Below are 20,122 nucleotides of genomic sequence, written 5' to 3' on the forward strand. Positions count from 1 at the left end.
TAAAGACGGCTCAATTTTCTGTCAGAAATGCTTTAAAGTCTTCAAATGTTGGGATTCTCGGTAAGACTGATCACAGATTCTGCTCCAACACAGCAACCTATGCTCAGCAGTTCATCCTAACTTTACACTCCTAGGACGAACTTTATCACACATCTTTACAATTAAGCAATGTCAAGATAACTAATTATGTCTTTATGAGTAATGTTGTCATCAAGATTCTCCAGCTCTGTGCACACCAAACACAAACGTGCAAGTTGTTACACGTCAAACGCCATTTCGCTTCTCGTGATTGAAGCTAAATGTTTCAGCACTGCTGCCCCCTGTTGGGCAACTCTACATAGCTCAAGGTTAATATGCATTAAGCGTGGGGTTTAAAAAAATTTTTTTGGCTTATGCGCTTATACTCACCTAGCCTTCACGTTTTATTTTTAACTCATTAATAACCCAATACTATACATATATATATATTGATAATCCCATTATTAAAAATATATTGTAAGTGGCCTGTGGAATAATTCTGGTAATGAAAACCTCTGGTTACATTTAGTGTGTCTCTTTGTAAACATCCTAAAGTTTTAAATCTTGAGTTTCCATCTTCATATAAGACTTTTCATATATTTTCTTAGGTGTCCTTAGGTTACCTGTTAGCTTGTTACCACCGCTGATTCTTAATCCCTAGTATATCCACCCTTAACATCAAAGTTATCAAATTGATCTTTTTCATGCATTTTTAAACATCCTCATTCAAATTTCTGTAATTGTTTTTCTTCTATTAACTTCTTTGGCTCATTTTTATTCTCCTCTTTGTGCCTAGCTACAATACCACAATTTCCCCCTCAGGAAAATTTCCAGTGTACCATTCTCTACCTTCGTAAGAAGAGCTTACGAGTCAGCGGTGTTACTGATGGTTGTGAAGAGAAAGCTGAGCTAGAAGTTAAAGCTTTTAATTTACCAACTGATCAGGAAGAGTAACTTGGACATGCAGAGGAAGCTCAGAGCAGCCACCCCACCTTCCCATCCAAAACAAATCAGCTAAGGTGGTTTGGGCATCTGATGAGGACCTCTCCTGGATGACTCCCATTGGATGTTTTTCTGGCACACCTAACCCAGAGATCTGTCTGGCATTCGGCATCCCTCAGGAGGAAGGGAAAAAGCTCTGACTCGACTTCAGATAGCTGGATAAAAATGGATGGATGACAACAAAATCTCAACAGGCTTAGGAAAATTCAGTATTTAATGAGAACACGTTTTCATAGTTTCACTGTAATTCTTTGATACACCGACAAGTGAAAGTCTCAATTCCTGTACAAAATACATCAAACAAATGTTTTTCCATCCTTTTACTCTGACATCAGTCGATTAGTTAAAATATAAAAGCCCATTATGATTTCCTTTAGGTCATTACTTAAGACTTAACATTGCAGTACAATATTACTGTTACAATTTAGAGAATAGAAATAAATATAAATTGTTTTGCAAAATCTGCAAACAGAACATTAAAATCGCCAATTTTTCCTGCTAGTCTTAAACAAAGGAAATACCTCTGGTGTTTCTAAAACAACTGACACCAAGATTCCCATCCCATCTCAATTTTTTTTTAAAACAAAACAACAACAAAAAGTCAAGACGAATACAGAAATGTGATCAGTAAGTTTTGGTGGAAAATGTACACTGTTTACAAAACTGAAAGGAGGACTGACTGCAGCGTCAAATCAAACTGTGACGCAAACCCTTCATCCTGCAGGGTTTTCCCAGTGCTGGTACGAGACCACACGTCCGACTTTGCCACTACTGTCCAAGTACCCGAGTTGCGCGTTTGTGATGTCACACACATTATCGGCGTCTGAAGGCGCGTGAGATTCTCCAAGCGTTGGGCTCTTCGTAACGGTTGTACAGGGGCTCGAGGCGCTGCTGTTTCTTCTGCTTGCTGAGGCGGGTGGGGTCGGACACTTTAAAGAAGGCAGGTGCGAACTCCACCAGCCAGCGAGGGTCGATGGTGGTCACCTCACGCATGTACTCCTTTGTAGTCAGCACCAGCTCGTGGTACACAACCCTGTCGACAAAGAATTTGAGAAATCAGACAGTGCCCAACTTGCAAGAAAGATTTACTTCCTCTTTCGCTGTGGCACAGTAAAACTGAAATGCTGACATACCACTCAGGCTGCCGGTTGAACAGAGCACTGGAGGGGTGGATGTAAACAACTTGCTGGTCTATCAGGGTTCTGTAGCCCTCCTGAGGATCTTTTTTGGCCGCATTCCTGAAGAAACCACTGCAGATGGCTTTCTGGACTCGCACAGTAGCTTTACCACAAGATACTACATCCAGTTTATGTCTAGAGAGAAAAGAACATGTTAAATCTTTCTAAGCAATATAATTTCTTGCGCTACCGTTAACATTTAAAGTGATTTTTGATTTTTAGTATTTAACATCTTGGCCCTAATGTACCTGTCCATGATCCCCAGCATCTGTTTGCGGATATCCTGGGCTCTGCGCAGGGAGCGAGCCTGGATGAAGTTCTCGTAGCACCAGGGGTTGGAGAACTTGTTGTTCTTCCAGGAGTTGTAGACAGCTAGCAGGGTGAGGTGATCGCCCTCAGGTTGGTGGAACTTTGCCTTCTTCTGGTCAGCCAAGGCCTGCTTGTCCTTTAACACAAAAAATGGGGGGGGGGGGGGGGGGGGGGAATCATTGAATTCAGAATACATTTCAAAATCTTTTACTATAAAAATGTTAAAAACATCACAAACACTCAGCTGCAGCTCTCATAGCCACTTTCAACATTTGTAAAGTTTTTATGAAACTTTGCATTTTCAAGTTTAAATGTTTCTAAAAACATCTGAAGTAAATAAGTCCTGAGGTTGCTAAAGATTTCCCAGAAGTGTTCATTTCCACTGGACATCCACTAATCTGTATAAAGTGGCCTTGATCTCAACTTAATGCAGTTAAACCGTAGTGGATTCAATGCTCCATTGATTCAAAGGAAGCGCTACCACAACACATTGCATGACTGCTTACACAGATAAGGAATGAGATGTGTAGAAATGACTGGACGGTGTTCAAAGCATACCTTAGGCCTGTAAAAGACATTCTGCACAGACAGCATCGACACGATTGTGAGCATCTCTTCGCTGCAGCCCAGATGGACGGACATGATCAGCATCTTACACAACATGGGCTCCAGAGGGAACTCAGCCATCTAGCAGACACAAACGCACAGGAGATTAAAAGTCTTATCAGAATAACAGAAAGACAAGAAGTTAAAGAAAATACAGCTACATAAATCTGATTACATGTAGATTTATCTGCTCTTCTTTGCAGCAAAGAGAAACCATTGGGTAAAAACATCCTTACCCTTCGACCCAGTCGTGTGAGTAAGCCTTCATCGTCCAGAGCTCCTAAGGTGTAGAGCTGCTCCATGGCTGTGATCAGAGTCTCCATAGGAGGAGCGTCCATGAAGTCAAAAGACAGCAGATCATTGATGCCCATTGCCTGGAGGAGTAAATATTAATATGAACGTTAGTGATCTGAAATGTTAAAGCAGAGGTCTAGTTTACTTCTCCTGTCTGTTAGTTGTTTTGTTTGTTTGTTTTTTAACTCATTTAATTTCTTCTTCTCAATAACGCAGGATGTCATCCTATGCATGATAAGAACTGAAGGACAACAGCTCCTACCTTCAGCGACAGCACAGTGCTGGCCAAGTTGGTTCTCTGGATTTCAGGTACATTGGTTGTCAGCATCTCATCTCTGTAGGCTCTCTCAGTGTACAGCCTGTAACACTTTCCAGGGCCTGTTCTGCCGGCACGACCTGCCCTCTGCTTAGCCTGAGCCTGGAGCAAATACAATAAAGAGTTTTATGTCACACTAAATCATTTTGAAACACTAATGCCTTCAGCGAGGCTCTAAGACCTCCTTTGCTACAACATCAAGTACATCACAAAACCGCTGTACCTGTGAGATTGGCGTCACCACCAGCTGATCAATGCCAGTCTTAGAGTTGTACACTTTCTGCTTGACAAAGCCTGGATCTACAACATAATAGATTCCATCGATGGTCAGAGAGGTCTCTGCAATGTTTGTGGCGATGACAACCTGAGAGAAAGAACAAAGGACGTTATATATTTGCTCTGAAGCAACAAAATATCCGGAATTGACTTTACCCATGTCAATATAAGGCCACAAAAATACTAAACACACTGACTAAATCACTGAAACATATTAAATGAACCAAACTTTTAGTTCTACAGACAAATGAAAAGGGACAGACAGTTACACAAATTGTAATCTTTGAACAAAACGAATGTTATATGTTTCTATAGATTCTAAAGATTTACTGAAAGTACCTTTCTGCTGCCTGGGGGTGCTGGGTCAAAGATTCTGGTCTGCATCTCACTGGGCAGGGCAGAATAAACTGGCAGAATGATCAGCTCAGGAACATCAGGCCCAAGAGACTTCATTCGCTCATAAAGGATCTCACAGGCTGTGTCGATCTCCTCCTGTCCAGTTAAAAACACCAGGATGTCTCCTGCAAAGGAAGAGTCACAGTAAGATGGATGACATGGACTGATACTAGAGTCCAAAGGTGGAAAGAACATCCATTTTTCATGACTTAAAGAGAAAAAAACATACCTGGAGGCTCAGTCAGATGAATCTGCATGACAGTGATGAGGCTGGCATCCAGGTAGTCCGTCTCAGGTTCTTTGGTGTAAAGAACCTCTACTGGATACGTTCTGCCGGGGATGGTGAAGATGGGTGCTTCATAGAAATACTGAGAGAACTTCACAGCATCCAGTGTAGCTGATGTCACAATAAGCTTCATGTCTGTGCGCTTCTGTACAGTCTGACAAACACAAGAAGAAACACTCAGAATCCCTTTTGTCTCTGATTCTCCATTAAGTCATAGATTAAATGTAGGAAACCTTTGCTTACCTTCTTGAGGAGGCCAAAAAGAACATCAGTGTGGATTGTCCTCTCATGAGCTTCATCTAACATGATAATGGCGTACTGACCCAACTCTGAGTCAATCAAACACTCTCTCAATAACATACCGTCTGTCATGTACTTGATTACAGTCTCAGGACTTGTGCAATCCTCAAAACGGATGGTGTAGCCCACCTGGAAAACACAAAAAGATAAGTCCCAATGAGATTAAGCAAAGCTGCAGTGTGCAAAAGGTGCTCAGTAATTATATACTGTAACACGATTGCACTTTACTCAAGATCAGAAATATTTAACTAACCTCTTGTCCCAGACAACAACCGTACTCCTCAGAGACTCTCTTAGCCACTGACATGGCAGCCACACGACGGGGCTGCGTACAGCCAATCTTTCCCCTGGCTGTGTAACCAGCCTCTGCCAGGTACTGAGTGATCTGTGTGGTCTTTCCAGATCCCGTCTCTCCAATGACGATCAGGATCTGGTTGTCGTGAACAGCCTGCAACAGATTAACAAGGACACGGCAACAGTTAGTAACTGGTAAACAAAAAGCATCCATCCTTATTTGGGTTTATTTTTTTTAGAGGGAATAACAGAGTTTTTATTGGGGGTGTTGTATTTTACTTAGTCAGAACCAGAAGAAAGAAGACACCAGCTAAAAATCTGGTCATTAACATTACTAAAAGCTCAATTAACCTAATCATCAACATCAAGGACCAAGTTAATGTAAAACATTTTAAGAACTTTTACATATCAACTTGAAAATGTCATTGCTAAATCTTAGAAAAAACGTGAAAATATCCTCTTTAGGATAGCTATTTGTTATTAGACTTGCACATGTCAATATTTCCACGCCACTGGGCTGAAGCTTTGTGGATTTTTGTATTTTGAGGATGTTTTTAGGCTGAGAATGTTTTAGTATTTCATAAGTTTTTTATTACACAACATACCCTGAAACGCTCAAACTATAAATGACCATATTAGCCCAACAGTCAGATTGAGCAATCTAAACTTTCAAAGTCCAATTTTAGTCATTTCTTTTCTTTTTAAAGGCCATTTATAGGTGAAAGTGTCTGCCTAGGACGTTTAACAACCTGCAGCCATCTTTGAATAGATTCAGTTAGAAACAAATTTTTGAAACGTGAAACTAAATCTCAGAAATTTCTCCCACTGAGTTTAAACTGTAATGAACCTGAATGAGCTGCTCTTTCAGCTTGTAGATGGGTAGGCTCTCTCTCTGCTCCAGGATAGAGAGTTGGGTCTTCTTTCCATAGGATGCCTTGTTCCCTCCAAACGCATGTTTCTTCCACTCTGGGATGTCATTGGGCATCATGCCAATGCCTCTCATGTTAGCGGCAATCTGTCGACCATCAACTGTAAGAGAGAAGAGGAAATATATCTATCTTTACAACTCAAGTTTGACCGCATATTAAGCTACATCTCTGTTGGGTTGGCAGAATAATGCCCACCAGTGGAAGCCATCTAGACCACCTTGTGCTTAAGGAGGGCACACAGGCACACTAAACCATGACAAGACTATTCCGGCCAGATGGGGGGCGGCAGGAAACCAGATAACTATCTCCAGTACCGGCAAGCCTGAGGGGTGCTGTCTGCCAGCATGGAGGAAGTGTCGTGTCTGGGCTGTGGTTTTTAATAAGCAGGGCTAGCATACATGCTACAGTGCTACATTAATTTAAAGCTTATCCAAAAGCAAAGATAAAATATTGTCCAATAACATCTGAAAACCCAATTTAAGATACTTCCTCATGTCACGATTGCAGATGTGTTGCTCAACAAACTCCTATTTAGCATTAGTTTAAAACTGATTTAATGAGGACGTCCAAAAGATTTCTAACCATCTGGCAGCGGGTCAACCCAGTGTTTGTTCAGCCCCATGGGGATGGAGTCCATCTCTGCTTCCCGCGCCGCCTGCTTCAGTTCTCGTCTCTCTTTTGCCAGAGCACTCTGCATCATGGCTGCCTGGGACAGCGAGCCATCTGGATTCTATGAAGAGCACAGGAAGAGATCATAATTAAATACCGTATAAATCCTTAAATCCAAATTAAACCACATACTGTATTGCTCTGACTATAAGATCACTATCTGCAGGAGATGGTGTTTTATGCACCAAGTTGTGCCTTTTCCTGAATCAGTCCATGGTGATATATTACAGAAACTCATTTACTTCATAACATTAAAAATTTATAAACTCATCCATCTTTTTTCACCATTCTTGCTCAAGGCTGTGGTTAAGCTGGTTGGAAAGGTTCACCAGTATATCCCAGCGCTGACACAACCACTCACACCTACAGCCAACTCAGCATTACCAATTGACCTAATCTGCATGTTCCACTGGGAGGAACCTAGAGAGAACCCAAGCAGGAAACACATGCAAATTCCTTACAGAAAGGCTCCAGCTGGCCAATGGATTCAAACCAGGGACGTTCTGTTTGTTTGACTGCCGAGATGCTTAAATTTAACTATTAAATATAAACAAGAATATTTCGCCAGAATTATAATATAATTAATTCAATTTATAAATCACAGCAGGGTGCTGGAAAACTTTATGGCCTGATCATTTTTTGAAAATTTACTCCTAGTTTATTCTTTTTTTCCTTTCACTCAAACTTCTACTGTTACCTTGACAATCTTGACAGGGCTCATGTCCATGCTTTGCTTCGTGTGGCCTCTCAGAAACGGTGGTTCCTCTTCAACCAGCTCAATTTCCAAGTCTTCATCTGTATGAAATGAAACCAACCAGTTAGCAATCAGGTCACACTTAGTCATGGTTCACATGAACAAGAGCTAACCCTAACCCAAATATACAAGATAGTATTAAATATTTATGCTTAATGCTAAAAAACTGAAATTGTTTAAATACTTGATGACTGTTTTATTAAGTGCCTTTGCTAGCCTGAATTACTCATTTATTAAAGCAGTTCAGTCATAGACAAAACAATTTCTTACCCTCTTCATCATCAACTTTAGGAAGGATGCCTGTCTCATCATCAAAATCAGGAAATTCTTCTTTGGACAAAACATTGGCAGCAATCATCTGATGATTTTAACAAACACCTTTTAAAATTAGATAGACGCACAGACATAAACGAAGCTTCAGCCACTTCAAATGTGAACCCACCTGTTTGATCTCCCACTTCTCTGGGTCTGAGATTTTGGTGAGCCTCTTGCGCTCCAGTGTGTCATCCTGTTCCAGCTCTGGCGCGTGGCCGAGGTTCAGGTTGCTCGGCCGATCAGGATTCCTCATGGAAATTTCCTCCCCCCCGTCGGGGCCAACGTTCCTCCTCCTGTTGGGGTTCAGGTCTTCTCCCGTCTCCTGGTCTACATCCTGGCAAACAGAGGAGGAAATAAAAACGTTCCATTATCTGTACCTGGAGCTGAGATACAACAGCTGAAAAATCTCAAGGAAAATTTGATTTAGTTCTACTGGCTGAAACTCACCAGAATGAATAAATACATACATTTATAATATAATAAATGTGAAATTAATTAAGCACAAATTATTTGATAAAAATCTTATTTCTTCAGACAGGATCAGAAGGAAGACATCTGAAAACTTCCTTCACTTTAACACAGAAAATCTCTACTTACTACTCTAAAATCAACTGAGCACCACACTGTTATGTTTTGTTTTTTTACCTTCATACTGAGGCTGGTCTTGGACCCTGTGAATGAGAGCACCTTGACTTTGACTCTTTGGCCTTTGCTAACAACGTCGGCCACGTTGGCCACACGACCCTCCCTGCGCAGCTCAGAAATGTGGACCAGACCCTCCCATCGCTTCCTAGAAATTGAGAAGATGATCATGGACAACTTTAACAATGAAATAAGAGACAGGACAAAAGAGGAGACATCTCTAAATAGTATGCACTGAAAACATCTTTAGTAACCAGCAGACCCCTTTAAAACTGAAAGTATATTTATACAATGTTTGCGACCTTATACTAACCTGAGTCCCTCAAGCTGAACAAAGCATCCAAACTGCATGATGCTGGTAACCTTTCCATTGTAGATATCACCAACAGAAGGTTCCTCAGGTGGAGGGCGATCCACGTGTTTGTCCTTCCAGCGGTCAGACTCTCTCTCTTGGTCTTTTCTCGGACTAGGTGAGCGCTCAGACCAGCGGGAAGATTTGTCTCTTCTCTTGCCACGGTCTCTATCTCTATCTCTATGCCGATCACGGTCTCTGGAGCGTGACCTGGATCTGGAATAGGATCTGGAACGATGCCGTCTCTTTCGGTCCTTTTCCCGATCTCTGTCTCGATCTCTGTGTCTGTCTTTTTCTCTGCTTCTGCTGCGACTTCGCCTGTTTTTTTCTGATCTACGAGAGGAGAAGAGCCAGAAATACATAATACAATAAACACAACAATAATATCCTGAATTCAAACAGCCGTCGCAAGTTTGCTAGTTGGAGCACAGGTATCAGAGATTTAAATAAACCCAACATGACAATGAAATGTGACCAGTGACTTGAGTCTTACCTGTTCTTGCTCCCTTTGGACTCTGTCCCACTGACACTGGGCATGAACATTTCCAGTTCCTTCATGGCATCAGCTGCTACTTTAACATCATCTTCATCCAGGAGAGCCTACGAAGTTCAGTATAACAAAAATCAGTCAACATAAATTGGTCAACGTTTCTATTGCCTACCTACAAGCATCAATACCACATTTGGTATTTTGTGTATATATTGTCAGTATATATTGTATTATCATCGCAGTTTCTTAAAATATTGTAATTTTGAGGCTGCATCTCCTAGCTGTACTGCCAACACCAGCCCTTTCATGTAAACACAAAAAGGAAAATCCTGGGTTCACTTATCAAAATGATAACCAGCTTAGTGACACCGTTTAGCCTGATTGCCAACAGAAGACACCCTGTGTGTGTTTAGATCGTTTCTTTGTACAGCGCCCATGTGTACAAGCTTGTTTTGCAATAAAGATAATGTGGACACTGCAGCTTCATGTCAGTGTGATGAAGCCACACACCTTCGGTGCCGGCTCATTTGGTCTACACAGTGCAGGAAACATCTCCCTCAGCTTTTCCTTTTCTGATTTCGGCTTAGCCACAGACTCGGATGCTGGAAGAGGAGCACACGGTTAGAAATGTCACTTTTAAGGAGTAAAATATGTCCTTGGGACCATTAGCTGCCCAGTTTACAGTTAGCCTAACTACTTTACCTTTACTTGTAGATGCTTTGGATGGTGGTCGCATCGTCTGAATGAGCCTGAGCAGATTACTGATGAGAGAATCCTACAATAAGCGAAGAAAACGTTAATGTTTAGTTGAATAACAATAAGCTTCATGAACAACTCGTAGAGACTAACTTACTGTGAATTCGGCTCCATTTTCGAGTAAAAGTGCTTTGAATCCATCAAAGCTCGGTTGTTTTTCGGCAAGGCTGATGACAAATTCAGCTATAAAGGAACCACAAACAACACATTAACGAAGAACTACATGAGACTCATAACTGTCGAAGTTTATATCCCAGCATTAAAAAGTGACCCACAACGAATTTATTGAATGATTAGTACGTAAAGTTTTTTTAAATCTAGTAAACGACACAATACATCCAAAAAGAACTCATATGTTTACAGTAAATACAGATGCTAGTTTGCTAACAACCGCTAGTTAGCATAAGCTAGCTAGCTAGTTTTGGCAGAAGGCGATTTTTAAAGACATAAAATACGTACCTAAATCTTTGTCATTTATTCCCAGGTGGTTGTCAAGCTCCGTGCAGACTTTCGACACTAAAGACAGATATTCGAGCTGCGATAGCTCGTCGACTCCGATGTCTGCCATCGTCCACGAGTTGTTTTTGTTCACACAACGTAGACGCCGGCAGACATATTGGATATGGGCAACATCCCCTTCCGCCCTTTACGGAAACACTTAGTAGAGTTCAAGGTCTGGCTCCTACTTGCCACACGATGGCACTCAAAACCCTCACAATAAATTTGAATTGAAACGTCTCCACCACAGATGTCTTCACATGTGGGGTTTTCATTTCAAGTCGTTTGCAAGAGGTTTGCCAGTTCTTAGCCCATATGCTTTCCTCCTTATTTTGCCTTTTGTGCTTGTTTTATAAACTGTATATGGTTTATTCGTGCAAATGTTTAATACGTTATTTTTTGCCACAATATAGATGGTAAATTGACTTTTTTTCATGTTTTATGTTCTTTCTTCTCAAGTGGCGAGAAATGAAAAAATAAAGCCAGCACCAGCCCCTCTTATGTTCAATTGAGGTTTCTCTGAAAGCAAGTTAATGCCCATAGACTCCTTTATTAAAGCATCTAAACTTCGCTTCATTAAAAAAAAGCATGTTAGAACCAAACACCATAAATGAATTTGGTATGTAATGAGTTAGGTGCGGCTGTTTTGACTGACAGGTGTGCTGACACAGGGAGCTGTAGCTGACAATTGTCTTCTGTGCTTCACCCCCACTAATCTGAGGCACTGAAGTGAACCTTTCACCAGTGAACCTTTCTCTATGTTGTGAACTTCTTTCGGCCCATTTTAGTACAAATATCACAAGAATCTGGTACATCGTTTTGGTGAGTGAAATTCTAGTATATAGCTGTTCTTTGCACCCATAAAGTGAATAAATACAGCATGATGACAGGTAAATATGAACACATCTGGCTACAAATATCAACAAAAAATGGGCAAAATCCTAAAGATGAGGCTTTGAAATGCAGATCCAAAAACCAGTGGGTGATGTTATGATGATGGGCCATAGCTTGGGATGCATTTCAAAACACAAATGTCTGTTGTTGCCTTGTTGCATAAAAAAAACGTTGCAGTGCAATGAATAATTAATTGCCACTGATGAGTGCAGGGTATTTGAAATGATAAAAGAAAGCCTCAACCCTGCTACTAATGGTATGTGGACAGGTATAGTTGCCGTCTTGACTTTTATGGTTTTGGCCAGAGAATGTAAAGGCACTCCTCTGTTTCAGCACATCATGCACATACCCAGTCCATTAAGATAAGGTTTTTTATGCTTAAGTAGCAAGCAGCCCTTACCTCATCCCCATCCAACGCATTTGCACGAAATTGCAAATGCTTGTGGGAACTACTCTCTGCAGTTAGATCTTTACACAAGAGCAGAGGCCGCTAGAAAATGAACGACCAGTGATTTGGCATGAAATGTTCAGCAACCGCACATATGAAAATTTAAAGATTACCCACATGCACTGTATGCTGAACTATGTGTATGGGTCATGAGAAGCAAAGTGATTTGCAACAGCAAGAATTCAGTTTCTAGTAATGAATCACGCTGTGCAATCGTGAACGTTTAAGCAGTTTCACGCTATGACTTTACTTCTGTTTTTGTTTCTGCCACTGTCGCTGATTCATAGTTCTTTACCCGCTAACTGTTTTATCTCTTGTGGAGTCTTGAGAACGTTTCACTGAGGTAAAGGTGCAAGGAAAATCAAGACTGTATGTTGTATCACCTGCATCTTAACTTACTGCAAAAAGCTATGTTTATATGATAAATTAAGGTATGCACTGCACAGGAGATAACCTTCCTCGTCTACTCCTTGGATACCTCCCAGCTTTGATCTCATGACTGATAAATCACCTGCAGTCTTATAGCTCTTTTAAACCTCAGCTTCGCTCTGCAGAACCCTTTGTTTCTCATTCTCACTCATATGCGCCCCAAAGGGGGCAGAGCTCCCATGTAAGCTGCTCGTTTACCATTGGGAAAAACCCGGAGTTCTAAGTTTTACCCAAGGACACTTCGGCACAGGGTGGGACCAGAGATCAAACCGCTAACCCTGCGATTAATGGACACCCCACCCATCTTATGAACCCTAGTGCATGTTCACACACACACACACACACACACACACACACACACCACCACCACCACTATCTGTCTGTTTACACATTTCCCTCAGTTGGTGTCTAGTTGGCTCCCTCCTCACAAGCCTCCCGCCTGTAATCTCCTTATTAAAATCAATCCTCATTACCATTCATAAACACACTACTTATTTCACACACCACTTTAATCCTGATTAAGAGCCTTGTTTTCACATAACATCCACATAACTTCTGACATTTTATCATTTTTGAAAAGAACATTATCTCCCAATGTGTTTTGCCGTGTCAGACGAGTCCTGAATTTCACTCATGTTTGATCTTTTTTTTTTCCTTTTACTTCACTTGACATTTCTGCCATCACATCCTTCCATTTGTTCCTGTAGTATGACTTAGTCAGAAAGGGATTCTCATGGAGAATCTCCCATTGTAGCAGTCTGCTTTCCTAATAAATCCCTCATGATCTTTTGCAAGTCAGTTTCTCCCACTCTCACACTGTTCAAAATGCAATCTGGAATTTATTTCACTGTTTATCTCTTTGGTACTGTCTATGCTGCCAAAAGTTCAAAGCATGTACACAGCGCAGCCAGAAATGTGTGGACACCTGAACATTACACCCATGTGTGATTGTAAAAGATCTCATTCCAAAGGTATGGGCATTAATCTACTGGAACAATGTCCTCCAATCTTCAGGGACAGGCTCAGATTCTGCCACAATAGTATTAGCGAGGTTGAGCATGGAGGTAGGGTGATAAAGTCTCACTAACACATAGTGCTCTGATTCATCCCAAGGCTTCTGAATAGAGGTGAGGTCAGAAAATCTGCATCTGGCTTTGCATGCTATGCTATTGTCATGTTGAAACATGCAGTTGGCACTTATTTTTCTAAAGAGCCCTTACTTCACTTTAAAGCATGGGTGTCAAACTCCTGGCCTCGAGGGCCGGTGTGCTGCAGGTTTTAGATATCACCCTGTTTCAACACACCTGAATCAAATGATTAGGTCATTACCAGGCTTCTGGAGAACTTCAGGATAAGTTGAGGAGGTAATTTAGCCTTTAAATCAGCTGTGTTTGGATCAAGGAGACATCTAAAACATGCAGGACACCGGCCCTCGAGGCCTGGAGTTTGTGAGCTAATGGGTACGCCAGGATCCTGTTTGTGGACTTCAGCTCTGCCTTCAACACCATCCTTCCAGACCATCTCCGAGGCAAGCTTTCCCAGATGAATGTGCCTGATCCCATCACTGACTTCCTGACGGACAGGAAGCAGCATGTGAGGCTGGGAAAGAATGTCTCGGACTCCCGGACCATCAGCACCGGCTCCCCTCAGGGCTGTGTTCTTTCTCCTCTGCTCTTCTCCCTGTACACCAACTGCTGCACCTCCACCCACCAGTCTGTCAAGCTAATCAAGTTTGCAGATGACACCACCGTTATCGGACTCATCTCGGACGGGGATGAGTCTGCCTACAGGAGGGAGGTTGAACGTCTGGTGTCCTGGTGCAGCCACAACAACCTGGTGCTGAATGCCCAGAAGACAGTGGAGATTATTGTGGACTTCAGGAAGCACACAGCTCCACTCCCCCCCATCATCCTGACTGACACCCCCATCACCTCTGTGGACTCGTTCCGCTTCCTGGGTACCACCATCACCCAGGACCTGAAGTGGGAGCCCACCATCACCTCCGTCATCAAGAAAGCCCAGCAGAGGATGTACTTCCTGAGGCAGCTGAAGAAATTCAACCTGCCAACACGGACGATGATGCAATTCTACACTGCAATCATCGAGTCCATCCTCACCTCCTCCATCACCGTGTGGTACGCTGGAGCCACTATCAGGGACAAACAGAGACTGCAGCGTGTTGTGCGCTCTGCTGAGAAGGTGATTGGCTGCAGACTCCCATCTCTGCAGGACCTGTACACCTCCAGGACACTGCGGCGTGCAGCTCGGATCTCAGCTGACCCTTCTCACCCTGGACACAGTCTGTTTGACCTGCTCCCCTCAGGCAGGAGGCTCCGGTCCATTCGCACCAGAACCTCTCGCCATAAGAACAGTTTCTTCCCCTCTGCTGTCGGACTCATGAACAATAACCATATGACTGTTCCCACCACTAACACATGACCCTACGCTGTGTTCACTGCATCATTCCATGTTTGGCACTGATCACCACCTGCACTCATGTATATATCATGTATATATCTATCCACTTAGCACTTTTAATTCTTATTCTTATTTTTATATTTTTATGACAGTATGTTTGCACTGAAGCACCGCAGCAATTTCCTAATGTTGTAAACCTGCTCAACATTTGGCAATAAAACCCTTTCTGATTCTGATTCTGATTCTGAGTAAGGAACACCAGTAATCATGCGTCTGTGTGGTATCCTGTGTGTTCAGGCTACAACTCTATTCTTTACATTGCTTCTTCTTTCACACGCTTTCAAATTCAGTACTGACACCATGTCTTGGTGCATGCATAAGGAAGGAAATCTGAGAAAGATGATTTTGTTCATGTAGACGTAGTGTTTTCATTTCATCTTCTCACACTGAAAATGTTATGTCGAGATGGACAGAATCGACTTTATGGGATCAGTAATGGCACCATTACTCTAAACCAGTCCTTTTCTTGCCCATCTTCTGTGAGCCAATAAGCCTCTTTCCTGTGTGCTTCAGTAATCTCAGTACTCTTCTGTCAGTCTGCTTTTAAGAGTATCATTTGTGCATATTTAAAGCTTGTTAGCGAACACAATGTCTCTTGTTTGTTTAATCTAAATACTCAGATGACAGTTTATGCTTTCAGGGCAAGTTAAGTGCTGTAACTATTTCTTAGTGAATAGGTGCAGCAACTCTCTGGAGTCTTGTTACAATCATTTATCAACTATTCAACTATTGTTTGTTGGTGATTTTAGGTGCTTTAAGGAGAGATGAAATAGCTGTTTCCAAAATGTTTTCCAAGCTCTGTAACATGAATGTCTTCATGTCAAAATATTTTTGGTATAGCAATGAGTAAATTCCTCATCAATGGTGTCCTGCTTATCAGAGACAGCAGCCTAACCAAGATCTAATCTCTCCAGCGTGTCCTGGGGCATCCTTCCAATAGAACATGCCCAGAACCCCGTGGGCTAAGGCCCAGCCACCAGGCACTCTCCCTCAAGCTACATCCCCAGGCCTGGCTACAGAGTGGTGCCCTGGTAACCCTCAGGATAAACTGGTCCCATGATTTTTTCTTTTTCATGGGGGTCCTCTAAATCACTCTTTGTCTGGCCCCCCACCAGGCCAGTTTGCCCCAGGAAACACTGTCAGGGGCAAAAGGCAACATAGCCCCTAGGATCATTGGGACACAAACCCTGTACTGTGGTGAGGGGACTCTTACTCCATATCTACCAAAACACACAAGACTGTCCTGCAAGCTTACGTTGCACTGTTGTATATACTGCATGCCATGGATTCTGTTCCATGACCAAGAGCATAAACAGTATACTATAAAAGCTACTTTTGGCTGCTCTCTTTTCACAAGGGGTCACAACAGTTAGTAGGCCCACATAGCTTGACTTCAGAGAGTTCTATGCCAGATGCCTTTCCTCTGACACAACTCTAAAGGGATTTGTGTCTCCAACTAGCATCAAACCAACAACCTTTCATTTGTAAAGCAAATATGTTAACCACTAGACTATGAAGCAACCATATATAGTGTCTTATGTACTTGAGTATTGGTACAACGACATAAAAGCTGACTCCAGACAGTCCAGACAGTCAGTGGTGGTCTCTTGTCTTGAAACTAAGAAAAGTTTAACTTGGGACTTCCACATTTTGCATCACAAACAGTTATTTTACCTGCTGACTTTAACTTGCTGAATGCCATTGACTTTTTATGGTGTTGTGGTTGCCACATTGCTGGAAATTGCACATCCGTTTTACTGATTATGGTGCAGCTAAGTTACAAATAGCTCCAGCATCTATCAGGACCTGGGCAATTTGCCATAATTGAAGGGCGATGAATTCTGGTCTCTACCATAAAATACTGGACGGGGATGTCCAGCCGTCAGTTCATGTTATGTAGCAGGACAATGATCTGAACCCTAAACAGGCTGGTCATGCTTGAAAAAGTTACTTTTTCACATAGGGCCAGGTAGGTTTGGATGGAGTTGTTCCCCATAACAAATGAAGCCATCACTTAAAAACTGCATTTTGTGTGTACTTGGGCTATCTTTATCTAATGTTACAATTTGTTTGATGAACTGAAACAAACCTGCAAGGAAAGAAGGGGGAAAATACTGTTTTACAAAACTGTATTTGGAAACAGGCTGCACCATCTGCTGTGTCAGACTGGGGATTCAAAGATTCATAGAGAACCGATTTGTTTTTCTCTTTGTCCATTTACGCACATCCAACCAATGTTTATCAAACATGTTCCTCAAACTCCTCATTTCCCCCCGTCACTGCTTTCTCTGTCTGGTGTAGACTTCCAAGATTGTACATATATTTTCATTTAGGGGCCGATTGAGGGCAATTCTCTCAGTCAGCAGTCCTCACCTGACCTGATTTGAGAGGAAGCAGGGAAACGTATGGGCTAAGGGGGAAGGGAAGTGGGTGGGCTCTCACTTACATAACAGCCCTCCAATGTAAACAGAACACATGCTAGATGTGCATGTCTGTCCTTACGCATGATTTCTATGGTGAGTGATGATGACGCAAAAGAGGGAGAGACTGTGAGGAGCGAGAAAAGGAGAAAGGGAGAGTGTGCTGTTGTTGGAGGGGATCCATGAAAGATTCTTGAGAAGGTGAGAGTTTAGAAAAGAGTGAAAGAAACAGCCTCCTCTGGATCCCAGTAGTTGGATTTATATGCTTCTGCTTCACTCTTCTGTTAAAAAGCACACATTGATCTTTGCATAAAGTTCTTTTTAGTTATTCTTGCAATACGTAGTTTGTAGGTTAGAGTCTTGCTGCTAATAGACATCAACACACTAGCACGCCATGTGCTTTTCTGCCCCCACAGTTGTGTGCGTGCCTGTATCCATACACATGAGGGAAGACAGAAAAAGCTGGTTGGGAGTATAAGGATGTCTGCAAACAGTCTTTGGGATTTGAGCATATACTGCAATTGACAGCACAGCTGGCTGCAATGTTCTCCTGCTGCTGCTGCTGAGTGGAAAATTCCTACTATGACTGAGCATGGAGCATTAAGTGTGTATATGTGAGCGAGAGAGTGTATGTGCATGACACACACACCAGTGAGAGCGAGAGAGGAAAAGAGGAGGGCGATCCAAGGGGGGCTGGGCTTGCGTCCAAACAGCAAGTGAGGGATTGGTTGGCGGAAAAGCTGCCTTTGTGAGATCACAGCCCCCACAACAGCTTCCACCCACATGGCGGACTTCATGTGAAAAGGGCCATGCTGCAGGCAGTCTTTTTTCAGCATTCAGTCATAGTTATGGCATTGCTTAAACCTACTTTTTAAGCATCACCTGGATGTCCTATATAGACTTTTGAGCAAGAATTTCTTACACTTTAATCTATTTATTGATTACATTAGAATAAATAAAGTATGCAAATCACAAGTGACTCAAACAAACAACTCACACTGGTTTAACACTTCCTTATGAGCAAACAGACCTACATGAAGTCACTTGGGCCATTATTATTTTCAATAAATTAGGAATCCAACTCTTAAAAGTTCCTGTTGTCTTGAAAATGAAGGATAAGACTTTCGATCTTCTTGGGAGTGTGATAACTGAATAGGATTTTTCCACCAGCTTGGGTGGGCTTTGGCAAAAAGAAAGTGTAATGTCAGTGAACTTGACCTCAAGGACCTCAAGATCAGAATAAGTTTTGTGAACATCTTGTAAATGCATTAACATCAGAAGAGGAAGATGTATTATTTTTTAACTGGTACCATAGATTTGTCTACCAACATTAAAAAGATATGTTTATTTATGTTAATTATAAATAAAGATTTAGCATCTCTAAATGTTATTAATACATCAGCTGGAATCTGCTGAATTCCCCACCAAGCAGGCGGACACCTTTCCCATCTGTCATGAGGAAATTCACTGTGAGTTAAAGAATTAGCAGTCATAGCCCTGTGACTCACTGTACCTCACTGGGAAACCTCACAGCACGCTGAGAGACATCTGAGTTGATCTGTCAATAAATCGGACGGGATGTGCTGTGACATGCGCTGATGAACTGAGCAGTGCTGCCAGCGCCTGTCCTTCTCCTCTGATGCTGATTTGAGCAGACAAATCTCGTTTACTCATTTAGCCATTATTTCAGCACACTGAGTTTATATAGTTGCTGCCTGCAAACTGTAAAGAATGTTGTTTGCAATTATGCAAATGTGTTTCACTAAGAGGAGGTACACACAGACCACTGGCAAACATCGTTGTCCTTCACCTAAGAAGGATTAAGTGTTCCTCTTGGATTATGGTTTACAGGGATATTTACATTTTCTGATATTAATACCAAAACCTCTCTCAGAACTGCATAGCATGCTAGACTGGTCATTAAAAAGAGTTCAAACAGTGATAATGTTTTTATATTTTTTTGGCACAGTGAAAATAAACTGTCAGGATTTTATGTTTACTGCAGCTCTTATAAATTCAAGATATTGAAATAACATTTTAAGTTAATTTCTATTCACGGTGTGTACAATCAAGGGAAAAAGTCTTAGGATGGTGACTTCTTGTTGGCTATTTCGCCTCTCTACACCATCACTGTGGATGTTAAATCAATATGTAATTGAAGTGCTGACTTTCAGGTTTATTTAAAGGGGTTTAGGAAAAGTATTGCATTAACTGTTTAGTATTACAGCCATGTTTACACATAGCCCACATTTTGAGGTTCAAAAGTAATTGGTGAAGGATTGTTTCTAATACTTGGATGAAAATCCTTTGTAGCCATTGGCTATCTGAAGTCTGTTTCCTCCCTTGAGATGCACTGCTAGGCCCTTTAGTCACTGCTTGTTTGTGGATTTCTCTGCCTAAAGGTTTCTCTTTAGTATCTGAAAAGCATGCTCTGATGGGCTGGGAATGGATGACTGACTAGGACATTGAAGACTATCAAATTTCCTTGATAAACTTTTTGGGCTGCTTTTGCAGTACATTTTTTTGTCATTATCTCTCTACAGTGAAATAGTTTTGGAAAATGTGTCTGAATCTGAGCAGAGTATAGTCCTGTATGCTTTAAAATTCATCCCCTGCCGGTGGCGGACTCCCTCAGGTGTCGGTGTGTTGGTGGTTCTTTGTGTCTGGGGGTGGGCGTCCGGGTGCACACCGGCTCACTCCTTGGCGGCCGCTTGTCGGGGCCTGGGGCTCGCTCGGGCCCCTTTGGAGGTGGGGTGCCCCCGGCCTCTCGGCC

General features: G+C 42.1%; 1 protein-coding gene across 1 annotated transcript; it reads right to left on the reverse strand.

Moving 5' to 3' along the window:
• Window positions 1–1,767: 1,767 nt before the first annotated feature.
• On the reverse strand, window positions 1,768–10,893 carry dhx8 (DEAH (Asp-Glu-Ala-His) box polypeptide 8). Its single transcript, XM_085466832.1, has 23 exons — window positions 10,642–10,893; window positions 10,280–10,365; window positions 10,129–10,201; window positions 9,937–10,028; window positions 9,430–9,536; window positions 8,898–9,269; window positions 8,588–8,732; window positions 8,070–8,276; window positions 7,898–7,985; window positions 7,571–7,668; window positions 6,787–6,934; window positions 6,123–6,304; window positions 5,235–5,429; window positions 4,925–5,110; window positions 4,625–4,835; window positions 4,339–4,520; window positions 3,947–4,087; window positions 3,670–3,825; window positions 3,350–3,487; window positions 3,066–3,194; window positions 2,447–2,643; window positions 2,154–2,333; window positions 1,768–2,053 (listed from the first exon to the last, which is right to left on the reverse strand). The coding sequence occupies exons 1-23, from the start codon at window positions 10,748–10,750 to the stop codon at window positions 1,834–1,836; spliced, it is 3,642 nt and encodes a 1,213-aa protein (XP_085322958.1). The 5' UTR covers window positions 10,751–10,893; the 3' UTR covers window positions 1,768–1,833.
• Between the last annotated feature and the right edge of the window lie 9,229 nt (window positions 10,894–20,122).

This window comes from Copadichromis virginalis, linkage group LG8 (genome assembly GCF_057382275.1).
Source record: "Copadichromis virginalis isolate Kocher_CV1m ecotype Utaka linkage group LG8, C_Virginalis_male_GT1.1, whole genome shotgun sequence".
Classification (NCBI taxonomy): Eukaryota; Metazoa; Chordata; class Actinopteri; order Cichliformes; family Cichlidae; genus Copadichromis; species Copadichromis virginalis.